The sequence below is a fragment of the Nomascus leucogenys genome, chromosome 8 (assembly GCF_006542625.1).
Source record: "Nomascus leucogenys isolate Asia chromosome 8, Asia_NLE_v1, whole genome shotgun sequence".
In the NCBI taxonomy this organism is placed as follows: Eukaryota; Metazoa; Chordata; class Mammalia; order Primates; family Hylobatidae; genus Nomascus; species Nomascus leucogenys.
In genome coordinates this window covers 113,386,052-113,404,944 of record NC_044388.1, presented here as the reverse complement: position 1 = coordinate 113,404,944, position 18,893 = coordinate 113,386,052, and the positions used below count along the sequence as shown (strand labels likewise).

Below are 18,893 nucleotides of genomic sequence, written 5' to 3'. Positions count from 1 at the left end.
CTCAGCCTCCCGAGTAGCTGGGACTACAGGCATGCAACACCATGCCCAGCTTATTTATATATATATATTTATTTATTATTTTTGAGACATAGCCTCGCTCTTGTCACCCAGGCTGGAGTGCAGTGGCACAATCTCAGCTGCAACCTCTGCCTCCTGGATTCAAGCAATTCTCCTGCCTCAGCCTCCCGAGTAGCTGGGGCTACAGGCACGCACCACCACGCCCAGCTAATTTTTTTTTTTATTTTTAGTTGAGACGGGGTTTCACCATGTCAGTCAGGATGGTCTCGATCTCTTGACCTTGTGATCCCCCCACCTCGGCCTCCCAAAGTGCTGGGATTACAGGCGTGAGCCACCATGCCCTACCAATGTTGTATTTTTTTTTAGTAGAGATGGGGTTTCTCTATGTGGGTCAAGCTGGTCTCGAATACCTGACCTCAGGTGATCCGCCCGTCTCGGCCTCCCGAAGTGCTGGGATAACGGGTGTGAACCACTGTGCCTGGCCCCCAAATTTTTAAAATATGGCATTGACTTTGGAACCAGGCAGCAGGAGGAGGCTGGAAGGGTCATGAGAAAGTTGCTATTGTAGGCTGGAGAAAGTGTAGACTATTTACCTTCTGGCAAGACCATTGCCTGTGGAACGTGGCGGACGGAAAGTGCATGCTGTGATCTGACTTTCCTGACATAGAGTTTAAAGGGCCAACTGACTTCTTTCAGTTATTTATGAGAAAGTGAAAGTAACAAAAGAAAGATGATCTGAATAAACTCTCTTGGCCCGGCACAGCGTCATACGCCTCTAATCCCAATGCTTTGGGAGGCCAAGGCAGGAGAATCGCTTGAGCCCAGGAGGTCTAGGCTGCAGTAAGCCGTATTTGCACCACTGCACTAAAGCCTGGGAGACAGAGGGGGACCCTTTCACCCCAGAAAAAAAAGAACTTCCCCAAACTCCCACCAACACACCTACTAGCCTTTCTAGAACCTTCGTATTGGCTACCGCCAAGGTGCACTGCCCTGTCCGGTGCAGCTCGTCATCCCTTCTCCTCTGCAGCCAACGCCTCATCCCTTTCCACCATTGTCCGCATGGGTGAACATCAGTGCCACGTCCCCTGCACCACGAACGCGCTCCTGACCTCCCCCTCTTCCAGCCTCAGCTCCCTTCACTGCTCCTTTTCAGCAAAATGCTGCGGAAGAACCGTCCATCTCAGCCTGCAACTCCTGTCCCTCATTCCTTCCGACACCCTTGGACGTCTTCCCTCACCCCTCCACTGGCACTGTACTTCTCAAGGTAACGGGTGTCCCCTGTGTTGCTAAATCCATTGATGCATCCCCAATCTTCACTTTACCAGACCCAGCAGCAGCTGGGGCTGCCTTGCGGGCCTTCCTCCTACTTCACATCTTTGTTTTCTACTGAGTCCTCTTCTTTCCAATCTCTTTCCCCCTTAATATGATAGCATTAAGTATCCCTTCTCTTTTTTTAAATGATACTTAATCTAGCATTTTAAAGAAATGTAATGCGCATTTTTTGCTGTTATAGTCATAATACATAAACTTCAATAAATACCACAGAACTTTTAAAAACTAAAAATTAACTTCCCAGCCGGGCGCGGTGGCTCATGCCTGTAATCCCTGCACTTTGGGAGTCCAAGGCGGGCGGATCACGAGGTCAGGAGATCGAGACCATCCTGGCTAACACGGTGAAACCCCAATTCTACTAAAAATACAAAAAATTAGCGGCGGGCGCCTGTAGTCCCAGCTACTCTGGAGGCTGAGGCAGAATGGCGTGAACCTGGGAGGCGGAGCTTGCAGTGAGCGGAGATCTTACCACTGCACTCCAGCCTAGGTGACAGCAGGACTCTGTCTCAAATAAAAAAAAAATAATAACTTCCCATTTTTTTCTGATAAAGATTACAACATAATTCAAGAAGACGACTGTTTTTACTTAAAAAGTGAGTTTTATCTTTTTACTTCACATACTACACGGATATAAATATCCTTTTAAAAATTTTATTTATTGAATGTAAATTTTTATTATTTTTTTTTTGATCTATTATCTTCCTCTGTCGCCCAGGCTGGAGTGCAGTGGCATCATGTTGGCTCACTGCAACTTCTGGGTTCAAGGGATTCTCATGCTGCAGCCTCCCAAGTAGCTGGGATTACAGGCGCCTGCCAGCACACCCGGCTAATTTTTATATTTTTAGTAGAGATGGGGTGTCTCCATGTTGGTCAAGCTGGTCTCAAACTCCTGACCTCAGATGATCCGCCCTCCTCGGCCTCCCAAAGTGCTGGGATTACAGGCGTAAGTCACCGCGCCTGGCCTTGATTTTTGTATTTTTAGTAGAGGTTTACAAACAGGTTTCTGCCATGTTGGCCAGACTGGTCTTGAACTCCTGACCTCACGTGATCCACCCACCTCGGCCTCCCAAAGTGCTGGGATTACAGGTGTGAGCCACCACGCCCGGCCTAACTTTAAACTTTTACTTTAGGTTTGGGGATACGTGAGGTTTGTTACATAGGTAAACACCTGTCACCGGGTTTGTTGTACATATTACCTCATCATCCAGGCATTAAGCCCAGTATCGTTTTCTTCTTTGTGTTCATAAGCTCTCATCATTTAGCTCCCACTTATAAGTGAGAACATGTGGTATTTGGTTTTCTGTTCTGTGTTAGTTTGCTAAGGATGATGGCCTCCAGCTCCATCCATGTTCCCACAAAAGACATGCTCTCATTTTTTATGGCTGCATAGTATTCCATGGTGTATATGTACCACAGCTTCTTTTTTTTTTTTTTTTTTTTGAGACTGAGTCTTGCTCTGTCGCCCAGGCTGGGTGCAGTGGCGCAATCTTGGCTCACTGCAACCTCCGCCTCCTAGACTAAGCGATTCTCCTGCCTCAGCCTCTCAAGTAGCTGGGATTACAGGCACACACCATCACGCCCAGCTAATTTTTGTATTTTTAGTAGAGACGGGGTTTCACCATGTTGGCCAAGATGGTCTCGAACTCCTGACCTCAGGTGATCTGCCCGCCTCGTCCTCCCAAAGTGCTGAGATTACAGGCCTGAGCCACCGGGACAGCAGCATTTAGGTTGATTCCACGTCTTTGCTCTTGTGAATAGTGCTGCACTCTCTACATCCACGTTTTCCCTCGTGATAATCTCATCCAGTTTTATGAGTTTTGCTATGGTTTGAATGCTTGTGTCCCTCCAAAATTCAGGGTCTCACTCTGTCACCCAGGCTGGAGTGCAGTGGCCCCATCACGGCTCACTGCAGCCTCAACGTCCCCAGGCTCAGGCGATCCTTCCACCCCAGCCTCCCAAGTAGCTGTGACTACAGGCATGGGCCACCATGCCTGGCTAATTTTTGTGTTTTTTTGTAGAGACAGCATCCTGCCATGTTGCCCAGCCTGGTCTCAAACTCCTGGGCTCAAGCGATCCACCCACCTCAGCCTCCCAAAGTGCAGGGATTACAGGTGTGAGCCACTGCACCTGTCTCTAAGAGAGCTTTAAATATAATAAATGTGCCAATGATGCCAAACTTTTTTTTTGTTTTTTTGAGACAGAGTCTCACTCTATTGCTCAGGCTGGAGTGCAATGGCATGATCTCGGCTCACTGCAACATCCGCCTCCCAGGTTCAAGTCATTCTCCCGCCTCAGCCTCCCGAGTAGCTGGGAATACAGGTGCACACCACCACATCCGGCTAATTTTTGTATTTTTAGTAGAGACGGGGTTTCACCATGTTGGCCAAGCTGGTCTTGAACTCCTGACCTCGTGATCTGCCCACCTCAGCCTCCCAAAATGCTGGGAGTACAGGCGTGAGCCACCACGCCCGGCCATGATGCCAAACTTATATTCCCAGGCTGGACATCTCTGTGAACTCTATACTCAAACATATTCTACTTATACATTCAACTGCCTTGTAACCTTAACATGCAGCATAAGTAACACATTTTTATTTGGCTAAGCCGCTGAGAACTTGGGGTTGTTACTGCAGCATACCCAGGCCCATCCTGACATACACACCCCTCCACTACACGTCCAAACATCACCACTTACCAGGAGAGGTTGTGTCCCTTATCCAAAATGCTCGGGACCAGAAGTGTTTCAGATTTTGGATTTTGGACTATTTGTATTATACTTGCCTGATGGCGCTTTCCATATCCAAAATCCAAAATGCTCCAATGAGCACTTCCTTTGAGTGTCATGTCAGTGCTTACAAGGTTCAGATTTTGCAGCATCTCAGATTTCGGATCTGAATGTTCATCCTGTACTTGCCGCCCCTCCAGCCGCCGCATGTGCTGCTGCTTCTCAGTGGCCAGTGCATCGGCCACCTCTCCATTTTCTTTCTTTTGAGACAGAGTCTTGCTCTGTCGCCCAGGCTGGAGTGCAGTGGTGCAATCTAGGCTCACTGCAAGCTCCACCTCCCAGATTCAGGCCATCCATTTTCTTTCTTGACAGAGTCTTGCTCCGTTGCCCAGGCTGGAGTGCAGTGGAGCAATCTTGGCTCACTGCAACCTCTGCCTCCTGGGTTCAAGCAATTCTCCCGCCTCAGCCTCCTGAGTAGCTGGGATTACAGGCATGCACCACCACACCTGGCTAATTTTTGTATTTTTAGTAGAGACAGGGTTTTGCCCTGTTGGCCAGGTTGGTGTTGAATGCCTGGCCTCAAGTGATCCACCCACCCCGGCCTCCCAAAGTGAGCCACCACACCCAGCCCCACCTCTCCATTTCCAAACGTGCCAGACGTGTCCCAGCTTAGGGCCTCTGCACAGGCTGTTCCTTCTGCCAAGAATGTTCTGCCCTGTATAGCCACACGGCTCACTCCATCTCCTTCCACTGCATGTTCAATGCTGTTTTCTCAGAGGACGGCTCTGCCCACCCCTGCAGCAGGGCCTCTGACTGCCTTATGGTGATGGACTTGTTCTCCCCATTGCATTTCTCACTGGCCAACGCGGCGTATGGTTCCTCATTACTGCCCCCCTCAGTTGAGTATGAGCAGGGGCTTTCATTGATTTTGTTCATTGGTGTGGAGCAATTTCAGCAGTGGGAGGGGTGAAAGTCCAGCTGGAGTGGGCTGCCAGGAGACTTGGGCGGTAGGCAGAATGCCCCCAAAGGTGTCACGCCCTCATGCCTGCACCTGTAATATTATGTTACATACCAAAAGGGATTTTGCAGATGTAAGTAGGTTGCCAATTAGTGACCTTAAAATAGGGAGATTATCCTGTTTATCTGGGTGGACCCAATCTAATCACAGGAATACATAAAGGCATAAAGCTTTCTCCAGCTGAAGGTGGGAGAAATGAGAAAGAAAGGATCAAAGACGTGAAGGACTAAAAAGGCTGGCTCTGGCCGGGCGCAGTGGCTCACACCTGTAATCCCAGCATTTTGGGAGGCCGAGGCGGGCGGATCACTTGAAGCCAGGAGTTCGAGACTAGCCTGGCTGGCATGGCGAAACCATGTCTACTAAAAATATAAAAATTAGCTGGGCATGGTGGCGGGCACCTGTAGTCCCAGCTACTCGGGAAGCTGAGGCAGGAGAATCACTTGAACCCGGGAGGTGGAGGTGGCAGTGACCCAAGATTGTACCACTGCACTCCGGCCTGGGTGACACAGCCAGACTCTGTCTAAAAAAAAAAGAAAGTCTTGCTGGTTTTGAAGATGTGAGTGACCTCTAGAAGCTGAGAACAACCCCAGGCCACCAGCCAGCAAGCGGAGACCTCGTACAACCACGTGGAGATGAATGTCAAAAACCTGAAGGAGCCTGTAGCCCAGGTCTCCCCTAGGGCCCCTGCTAAGAGCTGAGGCAGCTGACACCCTGATTTCAGCCCTGAGACCTGCAGCAGAGACGCCAGTCAAACCCACCTGCACTTCTAACACGCAGAACCGTGAGATAATAAATGGGTGCTCTTTTGTGGTTGTTATAAAGCGATAGAAAACGAATTAACTAGGAGATAAGAGGAGACGCCAAGTACAAACCTGTTAAAAACTTTTGCTGGGATGGGAAGCAGGAAAATGAGGCAGTGGCCAGAAAGGGACGGGGGCGTCAAGGGCTTCTTTTTAAGGTGCCTGCCCATGGGAGAGGGATGCTGCAATGAGAGGAAGCGCCGCCCCAGCGTTACATAATTCCACCCTCGCAGGACACAGAGGCAGGGGTGCCACATTCATACTTGGGTAGAATGTGTAGATAAAGCAGCCGGCTTGTGGTGGACTAGGTATGAGTTCCCAAGCCAGCTGGGCACTGCCCACAGCACTGCGCTGTGTCAACACCTGCAAGTCTTTCTCGGCTTTGGAGCCAAGGAGTCACCTTGCCAGCAACAGCCTCCAACCAATGACAGCAAGGTGAGGGGTGAACGCTGGGGCCCCCCGCAGCAGGGTGAGGGGTGAATGCCTTGGCTCCCCTGGCCCTCGGGGAGGGACTCTGAGGATGGTACCTACACAACCTCCTGCCACAGCAACTGGACTGGTAGCACCCCCTTCCCTGCCTCATGCCCCTACTCTCCTGCTGGTGTCTCCTGGGGTCTTCCCTCAAGCTAACAATTTGGACTTTTTTTTTTTTTTGAGACAGAGTTTCACTCTGTTGCCCAGACTGGAGTGTGGTGGCACAATCTTGGCTCACTGCAACCTCCACCTCCTGGGTTCAAGCAATTCTCCTGCCTCAGCCTCCCAAGTAGCTGGGAATACAAGTGTGTGCCACCACATCCGCTAATTTTTGTATTTTTAGTGGAAACGGGGTTTCACCCTGTTGGCCAAGCTGGTCTTGAACTCCTGACCTCAGGTGACCCACTTGCCTTGGCCTCCCAAAGTGCTGGGATTACAGGTGTGAGCCACCAGGCCCAGACAAAATTTGAACTCGAATCCGTTTCAAGTCAACCTCTGGGGGAACCTGGACTGACACCAGTGCTTTTCAACTACCCTAGGGAGCACCCACCAAGCTCCACTTCTTTTCACAAAGCAGTTGCTCATAATCTCATCACACCATTGCAACTCCATGAGGTTGACATTGGTAGGGCAGGTACTTTTTTTTTTTTTTTGAGACGGAGTCTCGCTCTGTCGCCCAGGCTGGAGTGCAGTGGCGTGATCTCGGCTCACTGCAAGCTCCGCCTCCCGGGTTCACGCCGTTCTCCTGCCTCAGCCTCTGGAGTATCTGGGACTAAAGGCACCTGCCACCACACCCGGCTTTTTTTTTTGTATTTTTAGTAGAGACGGGGTTTCACCATGTTAGCCAGGATGGTCGCCAGCTCCTGACCTCGTGATCCGCCCGCCTCGGCCTCCCAAAGCGCTAGGATTACAGGCGGGAGCCACCGCCCCCGGCCAGACAGGCATGTTTTGAGCAAGGCCCAGCCTGAACCCCAATGTGTGTCTCAGGCAGGCCAGGACTCATCAGCCCCTTCACTCCTCTAGGGTGCCTGGGGTACTGGCAAGTACCAGGGGACCCAGAGATGGAATGTCTGGGCTCACTCATGAACTTTGGGAGGCCAGCACTTTGGGAGGCCGAGGTGGGCAGATCACCTGAGATTGGGAGTTCGAGACCATCCTGGCCAACATGGCAAAACCTCACTTCTATTAAAAATACAAAAATTAGCCGGACATGGTGGCGCGTGCCTGTAATCCCAGCTACTCGGGAGGCTGAGGCAGGATAATCGCTTGAACCCGAGAGGCAGAGGCTGCAGTCAGCCGAGATCGTGCCACTGCACTCTAGCCTGGGTGACAGTGCAAAACTCTGGCTCAAAAAAGAAAGAAAAAAAAAAGCAAGAAAAGAAAACGGAACCCAGCAAGCCAGAAAGGAGCCTGTGCAGCTCCTCAGGTGCCGGAGTCGCCCTTGAGGCAGGGTAAGGCCTCCTCACGGTCGACTGGACACCGGCGGAGCAGGACTCAGGACCTAGCCCCGTTCGCTCCAGGCTGCAGGGGAGCCACGCTGCCCACCACGGCGTACCCAGTCCCTCCCTAAGCGGGTCTCGGCTTTCCCGCGGAGCCTAATGGGCCTCACTGGAGTTCCGTTTCGAGACGCCTTGGACCAGGCTGCTCTGGCGGTCAGCCGTCCCCGAGGCTGAGGAACCGGCGGCTCCGAGAAGGCTACGCGGGAGGCCGCACCCTCCGGGTCGCGTGGGCCGGGAGTCCGCGGTCTCTCCAGGAACACCCACGTCCCGCGGCAACGGCCTCTTCCTAGCCCGCCTCGCCCGCTCCCCACCCGCCCAGAGGACCCCACACGGGCTCCGTCCGCCTCCTCCTTCCGCGCTCGGGGCCAGGACGGCGGCGGGAAACAGCTTACGGGGGCCACCGCAAGGGAGGCGAAGAGCGGCCGGCTCGCAGAGCTCCACGGACCCGGCGCGAGTCCCCAACCACGCTCCGCACTACCCCTCTAGGCGCGGCGCCGCTGCCGGCACAAAGCTTCCCGCGAAACTGACGTCGGCGCGCGCAGGCACCGCCCCCGGCCTCGCCCCTCCCCCGCGCTCGCCCCGCTCCCCAGAGCGCCGGCGCACTCGCCCTCCTCCTATTGGTTGCTGCGGCGCGGCGCGCCACGGTCGGCGCCGTGCGCGCCTAGCGATTGGACGAGCGGCGGCGGGCCGGGGGGTGTGTCCCGGCCTGCGCCCCGCCCCTCCGCTCCGCTAGCTGTGGTGCGCGCGGTGGCGGCGGCGGCGGCGGCAGCGGCGGCGGCGGCGCGTGGCAGGTCCGGCGGGCGCGAGGCGGCGGCGGAGGCCCGAGCCCGGCCCAGCCTCGTCCCGCCCGGGGCCCGCCTGGCTGCTACCCCGACCCCGGCTCCGGTCCCGTACTGCCCCGGCGCGCCGCGGCCTCGCCCCGGCCCCCGCCCGGCGCCTCCCGAGGGAGCGGCGCTGCCGGCCGAGAGCGCAGGCCCGGCCATGACCGACTTCAAATTGGGTATCGTGCGGCTCGGCCGGGTGGCCGGGAAGGTGAGCGGCGCGGAGCCCGCGACCCGGCTCGTCTCTCCCGTCCTGGCCTCCGCGCTGGGCCGGGGGCCGGGGCCGGGGGCGGTTGTGCGGGCGGCGGCCGGGGCGGGGGAGCGGAGCCCGGGATGGGCCCCAGCGGGGCGGGGGACGCTGCGCGGGCCCGACTGCTGGCCCCGCGCGGGTGCAGCTTCCTCTCGCAGGCCGGCGGGCACGCACCCCTCGGCTCTGGGACGCACCTGGCCACCCTCGGCCCTGCCCTGCCGGAGGTGGAGGCCACGGCCCTGTCCGGAGCCGGGTGCGGAGATGCGTGGCTCCAGCCCGAGCCGCGTTCTCCCGGAGCCCTCCCCGTGGTGTCGGCGATCCGGGGCCTAGCGCGGCGTCCAGGCTGCCGGTGCGGCCACACGGTTTAAACACAGCGCCCTTTCCGAGGCAGCGCCACTTCCACACCTCTCGCCGAGGCGGGTCTGGTGTGGGCTCTTCTGTGCCTCCCAGTTCTCAGCAGGGCTTCAGGCTCGTTTTAACGCTGCCGGGGTTGGCCACGTTAGGCTAAGCCTCAGACTCGGAGCAGAGAGGAAGAAGCCTGGGTCCTGATGCTGCAGACTCAGGGCTTTCCTCGACTTCTCTTCTTACCTGGCCCCCACGCTCCACGTTTGAGGCTGGGGATTCCGTGGCACCTGTGGGCATTGAGCCTTGGCGGTTTCTCGGAGCCACCTGTGCAGCTGCACCAGCCAGGGTCCTTACTCGGATGGGAGCCCTGTTCCCGTCACCAGCGGCTGCAGTTTCTGGTGGGAGAGAGGAGCCGAGGCAGTGTCAGGCGGCGTCAGGTAAAACAGGTTCAGATCCCAGAAGAAAAACTGCCAAGAGGGAGACTGGCCCGTTCTGGGACCTGTTCCTGTTTCCTGCCCCTGCTGCAGGAGCATAGGCAGGGCCTGCTGGGGAGGAGGCTTTTTTCCACCAGGGAAGGGTGGGCTCTCCAGTCGGGTCGGAGACCAGAGACCCCTTCTAACTCCACCACTGATGGCATTGTCATCCCTTACAGCTTTTCTTTGGAACATCTCAGATGGACAAAAAGCTTTTTTAAAAAGGGTAATTCAGTGAGCAGCTCAGCTTAATAAACACACCCTAATCAAAACCTTCTGGCTCTTCTGCCTCAGCCCCAGCCCCTCCCTCAGCTCGGTGAAACCGTCTCTGCCTAGGTTTATTGGTGCGTTAAATGTTCATTGCCACTGTTGGGGTTAGGCCTGCGAGGATGAAGCCTGATACCAGCTCCTCTGGCGCAGACTAAAGTGGGCAGCTGGCTTTTAACCCGTCTGCCTGTGTTTTGGCATAGACTGCACCACCCCAAATGGTGGAATGAGGCCCCCACGTGCTGAGCTGTCTTGGTCTGAAGAGGCCTGTAGTTACTTTCCACTTCACAGGAAAACGCAGCAGGCTCCTGCCTTTTCTGGTTATAAGGTTACTGCACCTCACGCAGATCCCAAATGTAATGATTTGAAACGTGGTTAATTTCCAGACCAAATACACGCTGATCGATGAGCAGGACATCCCGCTGGTGGAGAGCTACTCCTTTGAGGTAAGTAAGGATGGCTGTTCCCTCCCCTGATGCTTGTGGTCAGTGCCCAGGAGGGTCACGAGGAACGAGCTCTCTCCCCTGTGCTGCAAGAGCAGGCGGCCCCACAAGTGGACATCTGGTACTGGCCTGTGAGCCCTGAGCCCTCAGCCCCACATCGAGCCATGGCCCTGCAGAACCTGGCTGTTGCTGCCACTGGAGCCCACTGTGGCCCACGCGGCCTGGCGACAGGATCTTTCCTCACTTTCACCCCAGCTGCCAGCTCTTCTTGAAAGCAAATGGAATGTTCTCACGTTTCTGCTTGTGTCACGTGGACCATGTCTGTTAGCTCGAAAACCCTGCTCTTTAGAGCTAGCCACCTCTGCTGGGCCTGCCCTAGCAGCCCCTCCTGGCTGCCCAGCTGCCTCTCGTTCTCTGCTCTCATGGGGTCTTCCTGCCTCTTCCCAGCTTCCGTTCCTGCCGCTGAGCTTGGCCTCCCTCACCACGCTTTATCTCTGTGCCCCACACATTCACAGTAGTGACCTGTCCAGGGGGTTCTCTATCTCACTGCACCGTGGGCTTTTTTTAAGGGTAGGAAAATGTATTTGTCTATGTCCATTGTATTTTGCAGAGTTGTTTGTGAGTGTTTCTTGCCCTAATAGACAGAGCGGTGGTGGGCCACACTGGCCCCTGGGAGCCATGTGCCTGTGGGAAGCTCTGCACTCCCCAGGGTCTCAGGGACAGGGCTGGCATTTGTCCCTCTGGCTTGCTTGTTTCACTTGGTTTTTCTAAGAGGGAATTGAAGTGTTGCTGAGAATTGGAGGTTTTTTAACAGCTCTTTCCCTTGTTTCTTCTCAGGCCCGAATGGAAGTGGATGCAGATGGAAATGGTGCTAAGATATTTGCCTATGCCTTTGACAAGAACCGAGGAAGGGGCTCTGGGAGACTCCTTCATGAGCTGCTGTGGTGGGTGTTTCCTAGCTGTCTCTGCCCCCCGCCACTGGGCTTCTGGGTGAGCTCCGATGGCACAGGGCGCCTGGAGCCCCCTGCCCTGCTAAAGCCCTGCCTTGCCTTCCCTGAATCTCCCAATTATTTTTGTGTCCTGCACCACTAACCCAAAGGAATGAATGATTTGTATATTACACTTCAAACACCAAGTGGACTTTCTGCTGGGAGCTTGCCTGGGACTGGCGGCCTCTGGAGAACAGTGGTTGCTCCCCTTGCTGGGTTTCGCTGAGCCCCCCAGTGTGCATGGTAGGGACCACTCAGATGGGGAGCTGTCTCGAGGCCATCTGCTCAGGTGGTTTTGCGTTACAGTTTTGGCTGTCTGTGCTCCGAAGTCCAGGGGCCGGGTCCTCCCTGTGTCCCTGTCCTGTTTGGGCCACAGATCAGGTGCTTGGGTTTCTCTCAGCTGTTCTGCCTGAGGTACCCTCATCCAAAGGACCAGGGGCCTGATCAGATCACATGGCTGACATTTCTTCCTGGAAGGACTTTGGTGCCTGACCAGAAATATCCGTGAGGGTGGGAGGCAGCGATGCAGGGTTAGATGCAGGGTTTACTGTCTGTTTCTAGGGAGCGGCACCGGGGGGGCGTGGCCCCGGGCTTCCAGGTGGTGCACCTCAATGCTGTGACCGTGGACAATCGCCTGGACAACCTGCAACTGGTGCCGTGGGGCTGGCGGCCCAAGGCTGAAGAGACCTCTAGCAAACAGAGGTGGGTCTTCTCAGGGCCTGGCGATGCCGGCAGAGGTGCCTTTTGAGGAGGGCCACCTCCAAAGCTCTTGTTTCCAAGAGAGTCTCGTGTTTCTCCTCTGAGCCCTGATGCTTCTGTGTATTTTGGGACTTTCATTGTTTTTCCTCAAGGTGTGGAATCCTCCTTTTCTTCATGGGAGCGGGAAGGATCTTGATGGTGTGTGTTTTTGTGTTGCTCTTCTCATAATTGGCTCTGGGAACCTCCCTTTAATTGGCATGACAAAGTGGGGAGAAGGGCTGCCTGCTCCAGGGCAGGGCCAGCATCCGGACTCGGTGTGAGCAGGGCTTCTGCCCCACACCCCTGGGAGGCATCAGCCTTCTCTCCTCACCTCAGGATTCCTTCCTTCTCTCCTCACCTCAGGATTCCCTCCTTCTCTCCTCACCTCAGGATTCCTTCCTTCTCTCCTCACCTCAGGATTCCTTCCTTCTCTCCTCACCTCAGGATTCCTTTTTGTGCACACAGATGGGTCTTTTTGTTGTTCCTTTTGCTAAACAGTTTTCCTTAAGCAAAGGTTTAAAGCGGAGAGTGGTTCAGGGCTCAGCCCTCGGCCCCCCACCTGCCTGTGATCCTGAAAGTAGTGCTTTGCATGGGCTTCCCACCTGGGAGGGCAGTTCCTGTTGGCCCTAGAACCAGCCAGGCTGTGAACTTCGTGGACCCTTTGGGAAGAGCCAAGGGACCAGCAGGATGGGGGTTGGGAGCCCAGTTGAGCCAAGGAGTCACCAGCCACCCACGCTTCACTGACATGTTCCCCCGGCGCCTTGGGGCTTCTGGGCACGTCCTCAAGCCTCTGGGCAGCCTTTCCTGGTGCAGGCAGTGCGAACTGTCCTAGCAGATGGTTGTCAGCAACACTGGTAAGGTTTAGTGTTTCGGGCTTGGTGATGGTTGGTGGCTGTGGGTAGAATCTTTGCAGTTGTCACCTCAGAGTCATGCCAGAGCCCTGTGCAGCCGAGGTGGAAACAGTGGGAGCACCTGACACACTGGTTGGTGATGTGGGGACAGTCCCCAGGCCTCCAAAATGCCACCCCCAAACTGCTGTTCCTGCCACCCTGGAGGGAGTCCTGTAAATGCCCCCCATCCCTTCCTCACTGGGCCTCTCAGGACGAAAGCAGAGCCTGCAGAGTCTTTCATTCTTGTTGGGCTGGTGGTTTTGTTCCCTGCTCTGTTTATTTCATTGAATTAATTGATTTTACAGATGGGTCTCACTATGTTGAGTTCGAGGCTGGTCTTGAACTCCTAGCTTCAGGGAATCTTCCTGCCTCAGCCTTTTTTTTTTTTTTTGAGACAGAGTCTGGCTCTGTTGCCTAGGCTGGAGCGGCACGATCTTGGCTTGCTGTAGCTTCTGCCTGCCCGGTACAAGCAATTCTGCCTCAGTCTTCCTAGTAGCCGGGATTACAGGTGCCCACCACCACGCCTGGCTAATTTTTGTATTTTTAGTAGAGGTGGGATTTCGCCATGTTGGCCAGGCTGGTCTTGAACTCCTGACCTCAGGTGATCCGCCTGCCTCAGCCTCCCAAAGTGCTGGGATTACAGGTGTGAGCCACCACGCCCGGCCCCACCTCAAGCCTCTTGAGTAGCTGGGATTATGGGTGTGCACCACCACGCCCGGTCCCTGCTCTAATATTAGAGTTTTGACCCTCCTCATGCTGCTTGTGAGTGAAGCCAGTCCTCTCAAGACTGTTGAATGGGGTTCTTATTCTTTCGGGGATTATGTCAGTTGGAACTTTGGGTTGCAAGAAACAGAAACAGAGATCAATTTGGCTGAAACAAAAATAGGGTACATTTTGGTATCCTGACTGAAATGTGGAGAGCCAGGGATGCTGCTGCCTCCAGCTCTGCGCCCCCACTCCCGGCTCCTCTCCAGGAGGCAGCATGGGCACTACCTAGCACCTGTGGAGTGAAGCAGGCACCCTGTTCTAGTGGTGTCTGGGGAAGCCCTGGGATGGACTGTAGTTAGCTCGCTTTGAGTCACTTTTCTACATGAAAAGGGAAGGGGAAGGAGTGCGTGGCAGGCAGAGCAGCGTCCGTAGCATCTCCTCCTGCATTGTCCCATATCGATACATGCTCAGTGTTGATGCTGGGATGGGCCCTCCCCGACTCCACAAGTTCCCCCACTGCCCACCACTCCACCTGGCAATGCTGTCTGTCCCTGCCATGGTACAGGTCATTTCAGCCGGTTCTCAACAAGACTCAGGGTCCGGCCAGCCTGTGACTGAGTTACCTTGAATCCTCTCAGCACCCTTTATAGTCAGGAGAGGAGAGAACTGCCATTAAGAACAGCCGTTTGGAAAGGGGGTCTTGGGCTGATGCTCCTGGTCAGCCCATTCTCCGTAGGCACGGCAGGACGCCCATTCTCTGAGGGCACAGCAGGACGAGTTGCGCTGGGGCTGCTGCCTTACACAACCCCCTGCTGCAGGAGGTGGGCCTGGGGTGGCTCAGGACCGATCAGACTTGGCCATCTTTGGTTTGCCAACATGGGGTTTTAGAACCCAGCAGGTGTTGGGCCTCTTGTGCTGGGTCAGCACCCCAGGCCACGAGCAGAAGTCAGAGCTGGCCAGTGTGGGCCTGACGTCCTGACTGGCTGGGTGCTGTGCATCTGACCGGATCCCGGTCTGTGGCCTCCCTGTGGTCCGGCTCTTTGTGGTGGGGTCACCCTGTCTTTGTCAGGCCTGGGCTATTGCTCTGCTTTCCTGGCACTGTGTCAGCTCAGCCCCCACAAAAGGGGCCTCTTGGCAAAGGGGTGTTTTCGTCTTCTGTCTTCAGAAGCCAGCAGTGTCTGAAACTTGCCTCTGTCTGGTGGGACCTCACCAACATCTTCCCACGTCCTGATCCTTCCCCGTTTTAACCAAGTCTCCTCAGGGTCTGGCCTCGGAGAACGGGGTTGGTGGGGTGGTTTATGCAGCTCCTTTACTCCGTGATGCAGCAGGGCTGGGGCAGCCCACGCTTGCCTCTGAGCAGCCAGTGCTTGCTCCAGGGTCTGTTCTGTACAGCACATGCCTTTGAGGCTCCGTTCTTGGTAGAACTCTCCCGTTGTAGGCATCTGGCCTACTCAAGCAGGAGGAGTTTTTAGACGGACGTAGGGCAGCTACCGGCATGGAAGGGGAAGTGGACCGACGGGGCAGTAATGGGCACCTCTGCGGGTCAAGGGCAAGGAGAGGGGCCGCCTCGCTTTGCGCAGGGGCCTGACCTGGGCCCTGTCTCCTGCCTACTGTCTGCCTGTCAGTCCCAGGTGCTGGGGAGAGAGTGATAGATGAGGCCGTGCTTATGGGTTAGTGGGAAGATGAGACACAGTATTTACTGTCAGGTGGTGAAAAGCACATGCAGCAGGGATGGGCCAAAGGACACTCGAATTCGGGCTCGGTGGTCCTGGGCAGGATGGCACTCTATGGAGTCATTGCATCGTCAGCCGTGTGCTGACCCCGTTTGGCCAGAGTGCAGTGAAGTGTCTGCTTCTTTCTTTAAGGGAGCAAAGCTTGTATTGGCTTGCAATTCAGCAGCTGCCTACAGACCCTATAGAAGAACAGTTTCCTGTCCTGAATGTGACCCGGTACTATAATGCCAACGGGGATGTAGTGGAAGAGGAGGAGAATTCTTGCACCTACTACGAGTGCCACTACCCTCCCTGCACAGTGATTGAGAAGCAGGTTGGTGTGCTGCAGTGCGGCCGGGTCCCTGGCACCTCTACCCTGTAGCCCAGCCTTGGTTTGGGATCTTGCCCTCCCACTGTGGGGTCCCATTCCCCGGAGACCACTTAGCACCTCTTGGGCTTTTCCACCAGGGTGGTTGGTCTCCCTTTGTCCTTGTACCAGGGCCCAGGCCCTCCAGCCTTGGTACGTGGTGTTTTGCTGGGTCTGTCAGATTGTCCGTGAGATGCAGTCTTTGCCCCACACTGCGTCCCAGGCATGATGGTGAAGCCACAGGTGTTGTGTATTTCAGCTCCGGGAGTTCAACATCTGTGGACGCTGCCAGGTGGCCCGGTACTGCGGCTCCCAGTGCCAGCAGAAGGATTGGCCAGCCCACAAGAAGCACTGTCGGGAGAGGAAGCGTCCCTTCCAGCATGAGCTTGAGCCAGAGCGATGACGGGCAGGGGAGCCGCACACACTCACAGCCTCCGGGCTCTACCCTGGGCACAGCAGAGACAGACTGGTGGTTGAACCTGGAGGTGCCAAAAAAGCCAGCTGTGGGCCCAGGACAGCTGCCGTGAGACTCCCGATGTCACAGGCAGTCTATGTGGTTACAGCGCCCCTCAGTGTTCATCTCCAGCAGAGACAACGGAGGAGGCTCCCACCAGGACGGTTCTCATTATTTATATGTTAATATGTTTGTAAACTCATGTACAGTTTTTTTTGGGGGGAGGCAATGGGAAGGCTAGAAATTACAAATAGAATCATTTGCTGTAATCCTCAAATGGCAAACGGTCAGGCCACGTGACTAAAAACCGTCCTGTAGCCGAAGCTTCTCCCCTGGGCCGCGGGAGCCCCATGGAGCGCGGCCTGCACAGGCGTTGTGTCCACAAAGGCAAAGTAAAGGGGTGGAATCATCCAGCCTCTGGGACATTCTCTGCTCCGCCTCCCTCTTGTGCTGCTTAGGGTGAGGTCATTTTGAGTGGAGCCGAGTCCTTGTGGGTGAGGGCAGGAGGACCTGCCTTGCTCCTGGTAGGCCCTTCTGAGGAGCGGGTGAGCTCAGACCTTCCTGAGTCCAGCAGGGAGTATGAGTGAGACTCTGTCCTTGTCTTGTGGCAGGACTGGTGGGGTTGCTAAGTCAGCTGCCCACTGTTTTATTGGGAGTGGGGTGCTCTCGCCCCTGACATTGGTTAGTTCTTGCCTGATTTATGCGTGAAGTGGCTGAGAGCTCAGCAGTGACAGCTTCTGCCCAGAAGAATCTACAGGGCATGTTCAGCAGGCCTGCTGCAGATGGTGGAGGGGGCTGGCCAGCCAGGGTGAGGTGAGGGTCTCACTTCGTCTGTCTGCAGGGCTGTGGCTTCCAGGATAGCCCTCCCTCTCCTTGGGGAGCCCCAGGTGTCTGGGGCTGGTCAGCATCTTGTACCGATAGAGCTGCCCCAGGGAAACATGCCAGGCTGCGTGTCTGGGATCCTGCCTGTCTCCAGGTGCGCCCAGCCAGAGGCCATCTTGGGAGCTGGAAGCCTGGCCATCCGACTCTGACCTGTCTGGTCTGGTCTGGTCCGGTCCGACCCTGTGTTGGTCCCGCAGGTTCCTGCCACACTTTCCCTTCTTGAAGCTCCACTGCCACATTCCAGGACGCCCTGTGTGTTCTCATTGCTGCCCCTGGCTGGGCTGGGTTTTGTCTGTAAGCAAAGCTTCCAGTAGCTTCTCTGGGAGTACCCTGGGGGCTCCTGAAGAACAGGACTGCTGAAAATGGTGATAGCAACAAACTCCACAGGATTTCCTGGAGCTTAGAGAACTGCATGTGCCCAATCAGGCCCTGAGAAGCCCCCTTTGCTGCTGCAAAGGTCGGGGACATTTTTGGCTGAGTAGGTGAAAGCTGCCAGGGAAGGGGACATATGTGTCCCTAGAGATGGTGGGTCAGCAGGTTGTGGTTTGGGGCAGTCTTCAGGCCTGGAGCCCCGAGTGCCCTCAGGCAGCCTGCTTTCAGATAGAGTCTGAGGATGAGCACGGAGTGCAGGGGTCCCCTTTGCCTGCATCCAGGGGCGTGGCAACGTCATCCCCTGACCAGCAGGGCTGCCTTGTTTGGCAATCAGTTATTCATCAGAAAAGTGCACCGAAAGAAGCGCCCAGGGCCTCCCACCTGTGAGACACCACGCTGGGGAAGGGGGCGGTGCAGGTTCTAGGTTTGCGTGTGGCAGCTCCTCCAGGCCTCACCCCAGCTGGTGGCACCGTGAGGGTGGGATGGGCCCCACCACTGCTTCCCTCTCACCTGATACCCAGTCCTCTGGTCATCTTTCCCCTTCCGTGGCCCCGACTTCTTGGTCTTCGTAGCCAGGTATCTAAGACATTCTATGAGGACATCCAGATGGCTGCAATGTGGGGTTGCTTCTAAAGCTTGTTTGGAGTGTGGTGCGTTGGGATGCTTCACCTGGTCACTCTCCCTCCCCCGTAGAGGGGTGTGGTTGAGGCCCTTTTGGAATACCCTGCTGCCTTCCTGGCCAGCCTTTTCTGCGCCTCTGCCTCTGTGGGGGTCTGAGCTGTTGGCTCTCCGCCATGTCTTTACCCACAGCCCTGCTTGAAGCCCTGAGGCTGAATACCCAGGCACCCGTGTGTTTCAGTCAAGTCCGCCTTAGCTTCCTGGAGCTGCCGCAACGAAGCAGCGCGAGCCGTACAGCCTGAAGCAGCGGGAATTCACGGTCTAGGCTCTGGAGGCCGGAGTATCAGATGAAGGCGCAGGCAAGGGCCCTCAGGTGCGGACGCCTCCTCCCTGCCAGGGGCCTCGCCTGCCCCCCTGTGGTCTGCACAGCAACGGCCTTGCAAGTCTGCATCAGCTTTCCCTTCTGCAGACTCCTGCTCCTCTGGGTCAGGGCCCACGCCTGCTGCTTCTGAGAGCCCCTGTTTGTTAAGGATGCACTCTGAGGTGCTGGGGTCTTCAGTCCATTGTTTTTTGGGGGGCACAGTTCAACCTGTAACAGCCCGAGGGGTTCTTCCTGCCCGCTGCACACATTCAGACCATGGATTGCAGTAAAGGAAAAAAGTTTAGGGCCGGATGCTGTGGCTCACGCTTGTAATCCC

The 18,893-nt window shown here is 55.8% G+C and overlaps 1 protein-coding gene across 3 annotated transcripts; it reads left to right on the top strand.

Annotated features, from left to right (window-relative positions):
• The first annotated feature begins 8,595 nt into the window (after positions 1-8,595).
• Positions 8,596-16,746, top strand: ZMYND19 (zinc finger MYND-type containing 19). Of its 3 annotated transcripts, none has more exons than XM_030818322.1 (6): positions 8,596-8,898; positions 10,409-10,468; positions 11,303-11,409; positions 12,016-12,156; positions 15,656-15,836; positions 16,129-16,746. In XM_030818322.1, exons 1-6 carry the CDS (start codon positions 8,848-8,850, stop codon positions 16,270-16,272), a joined length of 684 nt encoding a protein of 227 aa, XP_030674182.1. In that variant the 5' UTR covers positions 8,596-8,847; the 3' UTR covers positions 16,273-16,746. The 3 variants fall into 3 exon arrangements, with proteins under 3 accessions (XP_030674182.1, XP_030674181.1, XP_030674183.1); XM_030818321.1 differs by lacking the exon at positions 8,596-8,898 and adding an exon at positions 8,911-9,719; XM_030818323.1 differs by lacking the exons at positions 8,596-8,898; positions 10,409-10,468 and adding an exon at positions 10,483-11,035.
• Positions 16,747-18,893: the final 2,147 nt, after the last annotated feature.

Coding starts and splice junctions, on each gene's coding strand:
- ZMYND19 (XM_030818321.1), top strand. CDS start 9,486: ATGCTGCAGACTCAGGGCTTTCCTCGACTTCTCTTCTTACCTGGCCCC. Junction 10,469..11,302: donor TGGAGAGCTACTCCTTTGAG/GTAAGTAAGGAT, acceptor GTTTCTTCTCAG/GCCCGAATGGAAGTGGATGC. Junction 11,410..12,015: donor CTCCTTCATGAGCTGCTGTG/GTGGGTGTTTCC, acceptor GTCTGTTTCTAG/GGAGCGGCACCGGGGGGGCG.